Source organism: Nicotiana tomentosiformis, chromosome 12 (assembly GCF_000390325.3).
Source record: "Nicotiana tomentosiformis chromosome 12, ASM39032v3, whole genome shotgun sequence".
Lineage (NCBI taxonomy): Eukaryota > Viridiplantae > Streptophyta > Magnoliopsida > Solanales > Solanaceae > Nicotiana > Nicotiana tomentosiformis.
In genome coordinates, this window is record NC_090823.1 from 70,854,324 (window position 1) to 70,872,196 (window position 17,873).

Sequence of the window (17,873 nt, forward strand, 5' to 3'; positions counted from 1 at the left end):
GCTAGATGCTTTTCAAAGATAGATTTGAGGTCGGGGTACCACCAGGTCAGAGTTCGGGAAAAAGATATTCCGAAGACAGCCTTCAGGACCCGATATGGCCACTTCGAGTTCCTTGTCATGTCCTTCGGGTTGACTAATGCACCCGCTGTATTTATGGACTTGATGAATAGCCTATTCCGGCCATTTTTAGATCTGTTCGTGATAGTATTTATTGATGATATTCTGGTTTATTCCTGTTCAGAGGATGAGCATGCGGACCACCTGCGAGCGGTACTCCAAACCCTCCGTGATCGTAAGTTGTATGCTAAGTTTTCTAAATGTGAGTTCTGGTTGAAGTCTGTAGCATTCTTGGGGCATATTGTATCAGATGAAGGGATAAAGGTGGACACTCAGAAGATTGAGGCCGTGAAATATTGGCCTAGACCTACCACTCCGACAGAGGTTCGTAGCTTTCTAGGCTTAGCAGGATACTATCGGAGGTTCGTAGAGGGTTTTTCTTCCCTTTCGGCACCATTGACGAAGTTGACACAGAAAGAAACAAAGTTTCAATGGACAGAGGCTTGTGAGCGGAGTTTCCAAGAGCTTAAGAACAGGTTGACCTCAGCTCCAGTTCTAACACTTCCAGAGGGTCTAGAGGGTTATGTCGTGTATTGTGATGCATCAGGTGTCGGGTTAGGATGTGTCCTGATGCAACATGGGAAGGTAATTGCGTATGCTTCAAGGCAGTTGAGGAAGCACGAGAGGAATTATCCGACCCACGACCTCGAGTTAGCTGCGGTTGTCCATGCACTTAAGATATGGCGGCATTATTTATATGGTGTTCATGTTGATGTATTTACTGATCATAAAAGCCTACAATATATCTTCAAGCAGAAAGAGTTGAATTTGCGACAGAGGCGATGGCTTGAGTTATTGAAAGATTACGATGTTAACATTCTCTACCATCCAGGGAAAGCTAATGTTGTAGCAGATGCATTAAGTCGTCGATCTATGGGTAGCTTAGCACATGTAGATCCCGAGAAAAGACAATTAGCTAGAGAGATTCATCAATTGTCTTCGTTGGGGGTTCGGTTAGTAGATTCTGAGGATGGTGGAGTTGTACTCCAAAACACTACAAAATCATCCCTCATAGCGGAAGTCAAGGAAAAGCAGTACGAGGACCCAGAGTTGATCGAGCTGAGAGAGCGAGTTCCGCAGTAGAAGAAACCACTGTTAGAGCTAAAGGGAGATGGGGTTCTCAGATATAGGGGTCGTTTGTGTGTTCTAGATGTAGCAGGGCTACGAGACAGGATTATGTCAGAGGCACATTATTCATGGTATTCCATCCATCCTGGGTCGACGAAGATGTATCATGACATTAAGGATGTGTACTGGTGGAATGATATGAAGAAGAACATTGCTGAGTTTGTCGCCCAATGTACTAGTTGCCAGCAAGTGAAGATAGAGCACCAGAAGCCTGGAGGGCTAATGCAGACTATAGAGATCCCGACATGGAAATGGGAGGCGATAAACATGGACTTTATCACGGGTTTACCTCGTTCTAATCGTAAGTTCGATTCCATATGGGTGATAGTCGATAGGCTCACGAAATCAGCTCACTTCCTACTTGTCAGATCTACATATACAGCAGAAGATTATGCCAAGTTATATATTAAGGAGATAGTGCGGCTACACGGAGTACCAGTTTCTATTATATCTGACCGTGGGGCTCAGTTTACAGCACATTTTTGGAGGTCATTTCAGAGAGGTCTAGGGACTCAGGTGAATCTCAGCACAGCTTTTCATCCACAGACTGATGGACAAGCCGAGCGCACAATTCAGACGCTCGAGGATATGTTACGAGTATGTGTGTTGGATTTTAAAAGAAGTTGGGATGAACATCTACCTCTTGTCGAGTTTGCATATAATAACAGTTACCACTCCAGTATTCAGATGGCTCCGTACGAGGCTTTGTATGGGCGTAAGTGCAGATCTCCTATAGGGTGGTTTGATGTTGGGGAATCTGGGTTATATGGGCCAGACCTGGTTCAACAGGCCATAGAGAAAGTAAAGCTTATCCGGGAGCGACTGTTGACAGCTCAGAGTCGTCAGAAGTCATATTCTGACGTGCGGCGACGAGACTTAGAGTTCAGGATTAATGACTGGGTATTCTTAAAGGTATCACCTATGAAGGGCGTGATGAGGTTTGGCAAGAAAGGCAAGCTTAGCCCACGGTATATTGGGCCTTATAGGATCATTCGGAGAGTGGGCCAAGTAGCTTATGAGTTAGAGTTGCCCTCAGAATTGGAGTCTGTCCATCCGGTTTTTCACGTATCTATGCTACGGAAGTGCATTGGCGATCATACCCGAGTGGTGCCCACGGATGATGTACAGATTACAGAGGACTTGTCATACGAGGAAATTCCAGTTGCCATCCTAGACCGACAAATCCGCAATCTACGAAATAAGGAGGTAGCTTCCGTAAAGGTTTTATGGAGGAGCAAGAATGTAGAAGAGATGACGTGGGAATCGGAGGAAGAAATGAAGTCTAAATACCCCCACCTATTTCAAACTGAAGATATGGTTCGAGATGGGACGCTACAACATAGCTCTATGTAGGCTAGCAGGTCATCAGGTAAGCTTTTATTTTTCACTTTCAATATTTATGATTTACGGTCGGTGAGGCAAATTGCTGCTATTTATAAAGATTGGCCATATGTGGCATGCATAGTATGTTTCTGGCTACGTGCAGGTTGGTTTTAACCTAGTGTACGAAGGATACTTTGGCAAAATTTTCCAAAGTCTCTAAGAGTAAACATTCGAGGACGAATGTTCCCAAGGGGGAGTGATGTTACACCCTATATTTTCGTACGTAAAAATGCGTCGTAAGCAAACTAATGTAGGACCAAAAATGAGATAATATTTAAAAGTATATAAAGTAAGTTAATCATGTTACCTCTGAGGTTACAAATATTGAAGATCATGAACAACAAGTACAAAGAGGGTTGGACAGTTCAGAAGCTAAAGCAATTAAATAAAACAATGTTTCGTCGAAAGTCGACAAGTTGGGAATGTTATAACATGTACCTTTGGGGTGAGACTAGGGTGATTAACATGATAAGGAGATTATGTTATGATTTATATTAGTCGTATGACATCCGTGTGTTATGTTTTAATGTCAAGCGAGTTGTGGAACAAAAGTCGATGAAAGTCATCACAAGTTACACTCATAAGTTTTACTGAAATTTTGGGTCAAATGTAACTGCGATTTTCTCCCAATATACTTAGAGTTATGGGGTGTTCTACCCATAAAATTAACGATCTATGAGTCTATTTTCCAACGCATTAAACCGTTTGTCAATACGACATTGGAGTAGAATGATATGGGCATTTGTACGATACTGCGCAAGCTGCTAGGTGACAAGTAGGTGTGTCACCTACTTGCTTAAATGAAAGCCCAAAAATGGGCCATTTCGGGTCGTCCAAAGAGGCCTTTTAAGGGCCTATTTTCTTCATATATTAGACTTAAAATAGAGCATAATAACCAGACATAAGCTCTGCAAAGAATCCTCCCAAAAATTTCCCACAAACCCTAATTGATTTTCTCTCCCTTTCAAGTTCCAATTGGAGGTAAAACCTAGAGTTTGAAGAACCAAGATAAGAGCTGAGTTATCCAACAAATAAGGTGAGTTTACTTCTCTATTTCATCCAATTTTTCTTCTGTAAATTCATGGTAAGTCGTTCTATACTTGTAAGAACTCATGGGACGGTGATCGGAAGCCGTGAGTTCGAGTTATTCACTTGTAGCGGACTGTTTTGTGGACTGTTTTGTGTTGCTGTTAGGCTGCGTGTTTTACTACTATTTTGTGGAGTTTTGGAGGAGGAAGGGGGTTTATAAACACCATATAAATGTAGGGTGGTTGGCTGGTCGTTCGTCATAACATTTTCGGGTCGTTTGACACTACTACGGTGGTCGTTTTGTGTACGAAGAGATTGGGGTGTGTTGGGCTATTTTGTAGTATTTGATGGTGTATATAGGGCTGGAAAATGATGTATATATGTTGTTATTGTTCTGTTCTTGTATTGTTGGTGTTATCTTGAATTTGGAGGAAGTAAGGATTATAGGGGAGATGCTGCCCGTTTTAATACAAAATAAGTTTGTCGTTCGTTGTGCGATAGTTGTACCTTTCGTAACTTAACGATAGTATTATTATCGTTCTTGTAGATTAAGGTGCAAAGAGGTGAGTTCAACTTGGTGATTGGAAAGATTGTGATAAGGTATGTTAAGGCTAAGCCTTCCTTCATTTTGGCATGATCTCGTAGCTACATGTGTTAGTAATGAGACAAAAAGAGAAGTTCATATTCATGAATTTATTCACACTATTCTAGTCTCATAAGTTACAATATTATTCCTTATCGAGATTCTATATTCAATTTAGTATTGTCTTCTTCCAGTCAAGAGAGCAACAAGCCTATATATACAGTATTACAGTATTTTCATTACCATCGAGCTATAATCGATGGGCAGGCCCCTATTGGGCAACCTCTGATCAGATGGAAAGTTATATACCGAGCCTACTGTGGCCGAGCGCCTATGAGCGAGCCCAGCATGGTCGAGATACATAGCCTAGTATGGTCGAGCGCCTATGAGCGAGCCTACTATGGCACAGCAGTTATATATACCGAGCCTTATAAGGTCGTACAATTATTTTACTTACTACATTGAAGGAGTTAAGTCAGTATCAGCAGGTAAGTATATCTCCAGATCATCTTTGACTCCCAGTTACTTCCAGTTATTATATTATCAGTTCAGTTTTGATTTTCAGTTATGTTATTGCCTTACATACTCGGTACATTATTTCGTACTGACGTCCCTTTTCCGGGGACGCTGCATTTCATGCATGCAGGTTCAGATAGACAGACGAGTAGATCTCCTCAGTAGGTGTTTCCCGAGTTCAGCCTGATCGGTAAGCTCCACGCCTTTCGGAGTTGCCAGGTCTAGAGTGTTGTGTACATCTTATGTATATCTGTATATATGTTATGGGTAGGTCGGGGCCCTGTTCCGATCATAGTACATCTATCAGTAGAGGCTTGTAGACATATCCTGTTGGTTAGTGCAGTATGTTGGGTTTGTAGGCCTGGTATGTATAATTTGGTGGTTTGTCAGCTGTAGTAGCTATGACGGCCTTTTCAGCCTAGCTTTATATTGATGTTTAGTTAGCGCTAGTTTCCATTCAGTTTTATATTTTGCTTCGCAAATTGTCTTGCAAGGTGGCCCCATGGCCAAAGTATGACATTATGTGTTCAGAGTCCCTTAGTCGCAATTTGGTACGCCAGGTTAGGTGAGGCACCAGGTGCTTGTATCGCTCCTAGGTTCGGGGCGTGACAAACTTGGTATCAGAGCAGTTCTGTCCTAGGGAGTCTACAAGCCGTGTCTAGTAGGGTCTTGTTTATAGATGTGTTGTGCACCACATTATATAAGCAGGGCACTACAGGGCATTTAGGAGTTGGTTACCCTTCTTTGAAATCTAAATCGTGCTACAGAACTGAGTTATAGGAAATTTGAATTAAACTTATGTGTTGGTGTTTGCATGCACAGATGACGGTGACTAGGAAGACTACGGCTAGCCAGAGGAGAGATACAGCAGTAGGTGAGGGGACCAGCAGGGTACCCCCAGTAGATGGGGCCCAGTCTGAGGCTCAAGGTGAGACCCCTACTCAGCCATTACCGGCTCCTCCACCAACTACGGAGATTCCTAGGGAAACCGCACATCCAGTTCCCCCTCCACTTCCATCAGATCAGGACTTGAGGAGTGCGGTGCATTTGTTGACACAGTTGGTAGCTACCCAGCAACAGGCTAGGGCATCAGCTAGTGCAGGAACTTCTGAGGGGTCTGGGAGTTCAAGGGTCCGAGAGTTTATTGCTTTGAGTCCCCCAGAGTTCACGGGGACAGATCAGAGGGAGGACCCGCAGGATTTCATAGATCAGCTTCACAGGATCTTTCGTGTTATGCATGCCACGGAGAAAGAGGCAGTTGAGATCAGGAGTCCTTCTCCACTTTAATCGAGGAAACCCCAGCATGGCTAACGTCACAGTCTTGACATGTCAATATAAGATAGCATGATAAGGTGGCAACCAGTCCATGCCCAAAATCACATCAAAATTCATCATATAAAGTAATAGAAGGCCAACCCTAGTCTCATAGCTCCCAAAAGTGACTAAACAAGCACGATAGACCCGGTCGACCACGATAGAATCCCCAACAGGCGTAGACATATAAATATGAGCACTCAAAGAATCACGAGATATATCCAAATATGAAGAAAAATAGGACGACACATATGAATAAGTGAAATTCGGATCAAATAAAACGGATGCATCTTAATGGCAAATAGGAACAATATCTGTGATGACCGCATCATATGACTTTGCCTTGAGTTTAGTTGGGAATGCATAACAATGGGGCTGAGCCCCACCAATCTGACTTTCGCCTCTCTGACAGCCTTTCCCTAGCTGGCCTCCACCTCAAATGGCCTGACTACCACCTCTGACTTCTTGACCCCCGCCCCTAGCTAGTTGGGTGAGTGGTGGAGCAACCGATGCCGAAACCATGGCACGAGTAAGCCGATGTGGCATGCTACTTTGTGACCTAGGGCAAAACCTCGTGACGTGCCTAAGATCTCCACAGCTATAACAAGTCCTCGGTTTCTGTGACTGCTGACCCTGGAACTGACTTAGTCGACCTGAATAACTACCCTGATAGCTCTAAATGGGAGATGCACTGACCGGAGCTAACAGTGCATTGTATGCTAGCCACTCAAGATGAGACTCATAAGAACCACAACTACCCAAAGCACTGTGAGATACCTGAAGCGCTAAATGAATTTGCCTGGGAGGATGGCCTCTACCAAATGCACCCCTACCTCCAGATGAGGCACCACTAAAACCACCAAAATGACGAGGCCTCTTCTTAGATGTTGAGTCTCTACCCTGACCACGAATCCTCTCAATACATCTAGCAATCTTTATAACCCGGATAAAAGAAATATCATCCTCATTCTCTCTAGACATCTGTATCTTGGTGTCACGACCCAAACCGATGGGCCGCGACGGGCACCCGGTACCTTACTCAACCGAGTACCATTATAACGCATCTTTCATATCATGTGGGTCTATAAGACCAAAATGACCACTCGTACACTGAACATAGGCCGACAAGGCCATACAATCTTTTACGTACATGACATCTGTCTACAAGCCTCTAAGGATACATAAATATCATAAAGGTCGGGATAGAGCCCCACCATACCAATCAACACATGTCCTTATCACACTGACCAGTAGCAACTCCGGAGCAAATAGAGTGCACCAACATCTTCTGCTAAGATGATAGCCTACTTGGAGGACTCTCAACCTGTCTATCGGGAAATGCGGGCATGAAACGCAGCGTCCCCAGGGAAAAAGGACGTCAGTACTAATAATGTACCGAGTATGTAAGGAATAAAAATCTGTAAACAATAGTCATAAGAGAAACATGGAGTAAAAGACTCAACATGCATATCTGAATAACTCTATGACTCATTTAATATTATAATGTCATGCATATGCGTATAAATGTCATTCCATGCATGAGTATATGTGTTCATAACATAATCAAGCCTCTGAGGGCATCCCATCTTATGTGTTCATAACATAGGCACCTCTAATACTTCTATGAATAGAGTATGAAAGTTGTGCATTTGCTCATTTCATTCGTGTCGTATAGATCGTGCCAAAAGTAAATAAGGAATAGCCTTAACATACTTGGACTGATTCTCTTGACAATTCCTCTAACACACATCTTTTGCGACGAAACACGTAACGGTGAATCAAAGTAAGGGAAAACCCGTGTGATATCTTTGAGAAGGATTGCACCGTATTCCCTTAAAATTGCAAAATCTCACGTTGCTAAAATACTAAGAATTCTCGTTTGAATTCTTGAAAAGACTTATGAGATCTTGTTGAATTATGAAGATGCTATGAAAAATCTTTACATAACTCATGAATATGCATCTTGTTTTTTAAGTTAGAGAGGTCTTATACATTAGTGGGTGTGGGCCCCACTAAGGTGATGACTAATCTATTAAAATGACACCTTACTGAGTGACTTGAAGAGTCATCACATTGGCAATGTTTGCTGCCACGTTTGGGGAGGGGGGGAATTAGGCTAATCAAAATGTCCTAATTATTTAGCTAATCTTCCCCCAAATATTATTAATTATCCAATCAATTCCTTAATTAACTAGGTAATCTCCCAATACTTAATAATCCACATAATTAGGAATTATCTCAAATTACTTAAAGTACTACTCACTTTTAACACACTTTGTACACATTACTATCATGGTCATGTGGTACCTTGTATGGTACTAGTCCATAAATACCGGGTATTTTAGCTCCGGCCATATTTTATCCCAAAATGACAAACTTCGACAAAATTCATTTTCTTTGATTTGATTATCCTCTCACCTTCACAAATTTACTCATCAATTGTTTGAAATAACATACTGCTTATGATGTTGGGCATATTTCGATATGTGTTGATGTTTCTTTACCCATGTTTTAACCACTTTTTGATGCTATTTGATCTTTAAAATGACCAACATGGTTTAATTATTGGTTTTATGACTAATTGGGTTTTGTGTGATGATTTAAGGTGTTTGGAGTGAAACAATATGAAGAAAAGGTGCTCTAGCTAGAGGAAGAGGGGTTGGATTCGTCGCATCCAATCTAGGAAAAAAATCAGATTTCATCCACCCTTAGCAGTGAAGTCGCCCATAGCATCCGCACCTGGGCAAAGCTGAGATGGAGGAACAAAGGGTGGATGCAAAGCATCCACCCTAGCATGCGAAGCTGGGAAGTGGAGGACGAGGTGGATGACGACTTTTGTACGCAATATATAAGCCAAAAACGCCTCTTTTAGGTCATCTAACATATTGGGAAGGGGGAAGAAGCCACGACAAAGCTTGGGAACCACAGAATTCATCTTGAGTTCTTATATTTCCTTCTCTTATTGATTTTTATGCACTCTTGTGAATTCTTTGATGATTGCATGAACATGAGTGGCTAAGAACCCTATTATTCTAGGGTCATGGGTATACAAGAATGTTGACGTTTGAAGTTTAATTTGACAAAGTTGATTTTATCATATTGGGTTGTTTATTTAATTCTTTTTTAATTAATTTGCTGAGTAGCTAACAGTGAATTACTATCTATGAATCTAGAGTTGAACTCGAAAGTGGAAATTCTAGATTGCATATAGAATTAAATAGAGCAAGTTCTTGAACCCGGACATCGGGGAACGGATTCGCAATTAGGATAGAAATATACCTAATTGTCTTGCTCGGTTTAAATACAGGAAGTGTAAATGCATTCTTGTTAATCTTAATTCCATAGACATAAAGGCATTAAGTTAGCTTGAATAGGCGAGTAAGAACTCGACAGATTCTTATGAGTAATATCAACCCTGTCAATCAACAATCCAGACAAATCAATTAGTTATTTTAAGCTAAGAATGCAACATGATTGTTAGATAACCCGTGACCCTAGAGTATTATCTCCTATTGATTGTTATTCGAAATCATTTAAGTGTTGTGGTTGATCTCTAGTATTTCATTACTTGATAGTTTTTAGGTAGTAAATTAGAAAGTTATCTATTTTGTGAGAAATCGCTTGAATCGATAAGTTATTTGAGTTTGAATTAGTCAAAAGTTAATCATAAGTCTTCGTGGTAACGATACTCTACTCACTACTATATTACTTGACAGCCACGTATACTTGCGTGAGTGTGTTTGGTCGCAACAGCTTATAATCTCCAAAATAATCTCATTCCCAAACTTACGTCGATTAACTTACGACGAAAATTTAACATACAAAGATGTAGGATGTAACATCTCATTTTCCAAGCTTCCATCAATTTACTTATGTTGTACCTTCACGTACGAATATATGGGGTGTAACATCATTCCCCTCTTTGGAACATTCGTCCTCGAATGTTGACTGATGCACTTATCATTTTCATAACTTATGTCTTCTGAATAATTTAGCACTCTCCTTGCCATCTAGGTAACTGTTCTGTGAATAATTCCAAAGGCCAGGGCATCCCCCCCCCCGGGCCTCTTTCTCACACCATGACTTGTGATTGGAATCCTTCCAATCTTGTAACTATTGATACATTTTATCATGCAACCGTACGACTCTGACTTTGTAAGTGCGCCTATGCGACTCTTCTCTCCTTTCTCCTCCAGCCTTTAGCCAATCTCTAGGCCTCACTTTGTAAACATATACATAGCTTGATAAGATGTCCCTCGGGCATCTATGGGTATTCCGAAGTTCTTCGCTTGATACTTTGTTGAACTCACGAATATTGCTATACCTTATTTTGTAGATCCGTTTATCCATTCGTATGACTTTACTGCACTTATGTAGGTCATACTATATCATAACTCTTACTTCGATTTATCATTACTAAGGTATGCTAACAAACTCCAGGTTACTCTCATTGCTTATCTTATAGGTATAAATCTGAGTCCTTTAACGCTTCTTCACTACTATTCATCTTAAGACTGATGGCCTAATCTCATCTCATACTTTTTGAATTTTTTCCATCCATTATTGATTCACCTCAATATTGATCTACAGTTTACCACTGGTAACTTGAAACTTCATACGTAATCACTAGGGCTCACGTTGCATCGGGGAACATCTGAAATGATTAGACTGTTCCACCTGGACTTTCATAACCATATCTCCTAGCATCCCAATATTATTCACCGTACGTGGGTATTTTAATCCTGTACAATTCATGAAATCCCTTTATTTTCTTCTTCAAATCATTACTCAATCGAAGGCCCAAACGTCATCCTTTATAGACCCTCATTCTATTACCAGGGCAGCATTCCATCTCTTCTAAATGCTACTAGTCTTAGACTCCTTTGAGTTCATTCAGGCTATACTGAGCTTTCTAAAATTTAGAGAAACCATCAACTCTCTTGTTTTCATGGGCTTAATCTCGAGGGCTTATCCACATTTGTCACCTTCTCACTTGTCTTTTCTTATCCTTACTCCTATCTTCTAAAAACCTTGTCGCTCTACCATACTTTAGCTTGCGACCTACACATATATTTTTATACTACTTGCAACCTTCTTTCAACTTGCTTGCACCATAGATTTCCTTGTGTTATTCTAGAACATCAAGCGAGACATCACATCGTCTCTAATTCTTCTTTACTCTCTTAACTAGACCTCTCAGTACCTAGCAACCATGGGCTGGAAGGTATGCCACTGACGATGCCGCTATCATTCTTGGATACTGAATCCCCGTGCTTCTAGCCTTTTATCCGATGTATGGACTATTCACAACCTACTACATTTGAGTATCTCGTACGTTGTTCACCTTTACCTTACTTATCTTTAAGTCTCGCATCATATCTTTTATCTCTTTCGTGACCTCCCTTCCATATAGGTACAATTCACATCCACAACTTGAACTTTTATTATAATACTTGCACCTCTTTACATGATTCGGTGAGAGCTTCACACTGACTTCTTATGAGGCTGGTACTCTTCTAACTGGCTTTATCGTAGAGCCATTACAAAATATGGCTACTGTACTATCTCTCTTGCACCTCTGATATTAAGAGTGATTCTACAATGTTTTCAATCATGATGTCCATAATTTCCTGGGTCCAATAATCAAACTCCTGATTTACTTAGTTGATGTAACTCTTTAGTTTCCTCTTTCCTCTGATCAAACTTTATGTAGGCTTAAGCTATCTTCCGATCTGCGGCTCATGGTATTAGTTATTACTTTAGCCCTTCATGCACGCTATGGAATATGTATGATTCAATCTTCTAACAATTCAAGACTTTATCTATGCCCTGGGCTCAATTCTTTCTTTTAACTTATACCGGAGTCTTCTACGACTGTATGAATGTCAACATATATGGTGCATGGATATCACTCTGAAGTCTTAAGTGCATAATCCCTTATGTTCCCTCTGAGCTTCCTTTAAACATAAACTATTACTTTTCCTGGTCTTTCTGCCCCTCTATTGCGTGTATACTTAGCTTATCTTAGTTCACATGCATGCCGGAATTTTTGTGTAACTCACATAGTCTCGAATATTACTTTTGATTTTTCTTCCCGTTTCTTAGTCATGGTGGGTGCCACTTTCTCATGGAGTGCATACAATGTTGTAGTGAGACTGGTTTTACATGACCATTTCCTCTTTAGGTCATTGTGCTTAGGTTGAAGCCTTCTTCCTTATTTCCTCAGCTAGTCTTTTGTTGTAGCACTTAGGGAAGACCTTCTGACTCTTGTGAAGCTGTGAGCTTATTACATCGTATACTTGACAGAATTTTTGATGTTCTTCCTTGCCTATAATTATCCGTAGTTACTTATTTCCACGCCCTTGTGCTTGTGGATTGCTCCTGAACTGAAGTTTTGACTGTCTTCCTATGAGACTATCTTTTATTTCCATAACATTCATACGGTACCTTTAACTACCCCGACTCCTATCTGAATATTTCTCAAGTATTACAATGTCATATCTGCGAGACTGAATTCCCCATATTGGGGTTCACTATGTTTATCTTGCACGATCTGTTGATTTGTCGGTATCCTCTTGTCTAGCCATAACTAGGCTCTTCCTGAATCAACTACTCATTGGCTCATTATCATATCAATATTCTGCGTAATCTTTCATGGGTCATTTCTTTTATCTTAACTTACGTCCCGCACTGGCTCCTTATCTATCAATAACATCTCAGGCAGGAACCCTTACCTCCTCTCCTTGACGTCGTGTTTTCATAATGTTCTGAAATCGTAGCATATCCTTAGGATTTGAATAAGTGCAATATCATTTATTTCTCTTTTTATTGCATTCTTCTTTTACTATTCTGTATTTAATAGAACCACTTAATTCTGACTTATTACCACATCACTCCATATTCCCCACTTTAGGGGAGTACCAACATTTAGTGCTATGATGATCTACGTATAGATGTTTTACCTCTTCATCTTTGGTGTCTTTTCACATCATCGATGACCCTTACTTGCCTCGCGGTAATCCTTCTATACCAAGGATACAAAATTCCTTACTCACGAGGGCGACACCTTGTGTAACTGGCACATACAGTTCCTTAAAGGTTATTTTTCTATCGTCCATTCTATTATTGCCGGGACGTAATCTCTGAATCTCCCATGATGCCGGCTGTTATCAAATCACTCAGTCCTTAATTCATGTTTAGTTTATCTTGTTCACCAGCCCATACTGATTTCTATTGTTCTGGGGTCTAACTTTTCCTTTCGGTATTCGCGTTGGAGTCACGAACTTATTTCTTAAAATGAGGATATGACTTTATGGCCTATACTCTTTTGTTGTCTCAAGGCCTGTCACCTCTCCTCTTTTCTTTCAATTGACTATAGACTCTGTAATACTGTCATCTTTTTGATCTACCGTTGGCATCCATGTATCATATATTACTCATAATGCTTCATTAACTCTTTTCTTATTTTCCGCTAACATTTATGTCTATCACTTTATTCTGAAAACTCAAACAAGATATTCTTTTGCTTTTAGCTCCCCTTTGCTCCATCCAGTGGCTCTTCGGGTTGCTTAACGTTCTCGCTCTACTAGGGACGCGAGCCACACTAAGGTAATATTTATCCCTTCGAGGCTTTCCATGCCTATCTTCTGATTGTTTTTTTTCATGCTAATATTCACATCTAATTGTAATATTCTAGAGTGCACCATCTGGGTGCCTCACAAGGAGATTTATTAGCACCTTTGTAATATCGTTCGAAAATGTCAACTAACACAAACAATCCATTTACTATTTTGGGTTACTCTAACCACAGCTGGGTCCTAATATCTTGTTCTTTTCTTAAACTACACATGTCAGCCCCCAATAGGGTATAACTGAGATAGGTGTGGCCAATTCTACATATATCTATTACTATTGAAGGTAAGTCACAATGCTTATATTTTTCTGTCGGAGTTCAAAATACCGATAATCTTCATTAACTGGGTACCTCGTACCCTTCTCATCTTGCTCCTTTTACTTGTTGAAGCTTGTATCTATCTTCTGAATCTCTCATTGCCTTTCACCATAGAGGTGGATAGATATTCTTGCCTTAAGGTTCCTTATCAAGAAGTTTACACGTAAGGTACACACATGTTCTGCTGAAGAGCTCACATTTATCCATCATAGGAATGATGCAAACTCGAGTTCCTCTAACTCAACTCTTCCACAGCTATATCTCTTACCAACCATCTTTCTGGATGTAGGTATCATCGTATTATTAATGAGATAGAGTTTAGGAAATTGAGTTCTTACAACTGAGCTCTACCACACGATCTAGAGTAAAAAGAAAGAGTAACAATCCTAAATGCCATGTAGCCTCCTGCTTATAAGTGTGGCGCACAACACACCCATAAACAAGACTCTACTAGACACGACTTGTGGACTCCCTAGGACAGAACTGCTCTGATACCACTTTTGTCACGACCCAAACCGATGGGCCGCGACGGGCACCCGGTACCTTACTCAACCGAGTACCATCATAACGTATCTTTCGTATCATTTTATCATAGGTAAATGAACCAAAGTAAAGCATGAGAGAATAAACTTATACATAATACATATGGGTCTATAAGACCAAAATGACCACTCGTACACTGAACATAGGCCGACAAGGCCATACAATCTTTTACGTACATGACATCTGTCTATAAGCCTCTAAGGATACAAAAATGTCATAAAGGCCGGGACAGAGCCCCGCCATACCAATCAACACATGTCCTAATCATACTGACCAATAGCAACTCCGAAGCAAAATGGAGCGCACCAACATCTTCCGCTGAGCTGATACCTTACTTGGAGGACTCTCGACCTGTCTATCGGGACCTGCGTGCATGAAATGCAGCATCCCCAGGAAAAAGGGACGTCAATACAAATAATATACCGAGTATATATACGCATATATAACGCCATCTGGCCATGTGTCAATGTACATGTATAAATGAATGCAATGCATGAGAAGTACGTCAATAAAATCTTTCGGAATGTCATAAGACCATTATGTCTTTGTGTAAACTTTCTCAATTTGCGTATTTTCTAAAACCCATGAACAGATAATAGAATACTAAGACACATGGGAATTCAAGAACATAGACACCTTTAATACTTCTATAAATAGAGTATGGAAGTTGTGCATTTGCTCATTTCGTTCGTGTCGTATAGATCATGCCAAAAGTAAATAAGGAATAGCCTTAACATACATGGACTGATTCTCTTGACAATTCCTCTAACACACATCTTTTGCGATGAAGCACGTAATGGTGAATCGAAGTAAGGGAAAATCCGCGTGATATCTTTGAGAAGTATTGCACCGTATTCCCTTAAAATTACAAAATCTCACGTTGCTAAAATACTAAGAATTCTAATTTGAATTCTTGAAGACACTTATGAGATCTCGTTGAATTATGAAGATGCTATGAAACATCTTTACATAACTCATGAATATGCATCTTGTTTTTTTAAGTTAGAGAGGTCTTATACCTTAGTGGGTGTAGGCCCCGCTAAGGTGATGACTAATCCATTAAAATGACACCTTACCGAGTGACTTGAAGAGTCATCACATTGGCAAAGTTTGCTGCCAAGTTTTGGGGGGGGGGGGGTAGGCTAATCAAAATGTCCTAATTATTTAGCTAATCTTCCCCCATATATTATTAATTATCCAATCAATTCCTTAATTAACTAGGTAATCTTCCATTACCCAATAATCCACATAATTAGGAATTATCTCAAATTACTTAAAGTACTACTCACTTTTAACACACTTTGTACACCTTACTATCATGGTCATGCGGTACCTTGTATGGTACTAGTCCATAAATATCAGGTATTTTAGCTCGGGCCATATTTTATCCCAAAATGACAAACTTCGACAAAATTAATTTTCTTCGATTTGCTTATCCTCTAACCTTCACGAATTTACTCATCACTTGTTTGAAATAACATATTGCTTATAATCTCCAAAATAATCTCATTCCCGAACTTACGTCGATTAACTTACAAAGAAAATTTAACATACGAAGATGCAGGATGTAACATCTCATTTTCCGAGCTTCCATCAATTTACTTATGGCATACCTTCACGTACAAAAATATTGGGTGTAACACCTGGTACCATAAGTAAGGCCATTAATGAATCTCCTCACCCTCTCCCTCTCAGTAAGGATCAAAATAATTGCATGGCATGATAGATCTACAAATCTGGTCTCGTAGTGGGTAACAGTCATGCTACCATGTTGGAGGCACTTAAACTGGTTGCAGTAGTCCTCTCTCATAGTCCAAGAATAGTTGTGAGAACTGATCCCAAGTGAGTGGGGGTGAACCTGCTGGTCTGCCTCGAACATACTCCTACCACCACCTCTTAGTAGAGTCATGCATCTGAAATACTACAAAATTGACTCCATTGGACTCCACTATGCCCATGTTGTGCAATACCTCATGGCAACGGTCCAAGAAATCATGTGGTTCCTCTGAAGCTCTACCAAATCAAATAGGAAATAGCTTGGTGAACTTATCCAACCTTTTCTGCCCCTCTGATGACATAGCGAGTCCCTCCATAGGCTGTGTAACAATGACAGGCTGAACTGTTGGAACTACCGGAGTCTAATATTCGTGAGCCATCTACTCTGGTGTGTGAGTAGAGGGAGTTTGGGCTCCTCCCCCGGCCTGGGACACGACTGGTGCCATAGGAATCACTTCGGATGGGCCACTGTCCATAAGGCCCATCAGATGGACTAAAGCGTCTTGAAGTAATAGGGTGGCAATGAACACATATGGGACCTGAGCTGGTCAAACTGGCATGGCCGGAATAGGCATCTCCTCCTCCTGATCGATTTGAGGCTTTGAAATAGGTTCTGCTGGTCGTTGAGCTCTTCCTTTGCCTCTGGCTCTACCTCGGTCCCAACCTCTACCCCTGTTAGTGGAAGCAACATGGGGCTCCAGCTCCTGATCAGTGGTGGATACTGTGCATGTCCTCACCATCTGTGAGAGAACAAGAATAGAATGATTCAAACTTCGGCAATAGAATACAATCGCACGACAGAGTAAGAAAGAATTAAAATTTCCTAAAGCCTTATAGCCTTTAGAAGATAATGTACAAATGTCTCAGTACCGATCCCCTGAACTCTAGTAAGCTTTCTCATGACTCGTGAGACCAAGGCAACCCAGTGCTATTATACCAACTTGTCACCACCCAGAATCCCAACCTTGGCATCGTGATGGCACCTAATACCGCTTGCTAGGCAAGCTAACACAACAAAAATAATATGAAAGGAAAAGCAGTAAATTTCAAATATCTAAACAATAACATCACATAAAATACCTCGGGGTCTGGTGTCACAAGTACATGAGCATCTAGATTTAGCTAAATACAAGGATTTCAGAAGAAATAAAACATTGTTCGAAATAAAATGGAAACAATATAATAAAATAGGAAAGTAACTTCTAAGGCCTGCAAACAGGATGCAACTTTACCTGGAGTCACTGACCAGTATCCGCTAAGTGCCTCTCGGGAGTACCAATATTAAAATCTACACAAGAAGTGCAGAAGTACAGCATGAGTACAATCGACCCAATGTACTCAGAAAGTGTCGAGCCTAACCCTGACGAGGTAGTAACGAGGCTAAGCCGAGAGGCCTATATATATATATATATATATATATAGGGGTGTGTGTGTGTGTATGTGTGTGTGTGTAAAGCAACAGAAATAATAAGTAAGGCATTTAAAAGTAATAACGGGATGGGAGAATAATAAAGGGAACAACAATCGAAACAA

At 40.6% G+C, this 17,873-nt stretch overlaps 1 protein-coding gene across 1 annotated transcript in view; it reads left to right on the top strand.

The window, feature by feature from the left end:
* The first annotated feature begins 1,293 nt into the window (after positions 1-1,293).
* LOC138902840 (uncharacterized) overlaps positions 1,294-17,873 on the top strand; it is a 31,694-nt gene continuing 15,114 nt past the window's right edge. Inside the window, exons 1-2 of the mRNA XM_070190741.1 lie at positions 1,294-2,183; positions 2,232-2,466. Coding sequence (XP_070046842.1) covers positions 1,294-2,183; positions 2,232-2,466 — 1,125 coding nt within the window. The remainder of the gene's footprint in view (positions 2,184-2,231; positions 2,467-17,873) is intronic.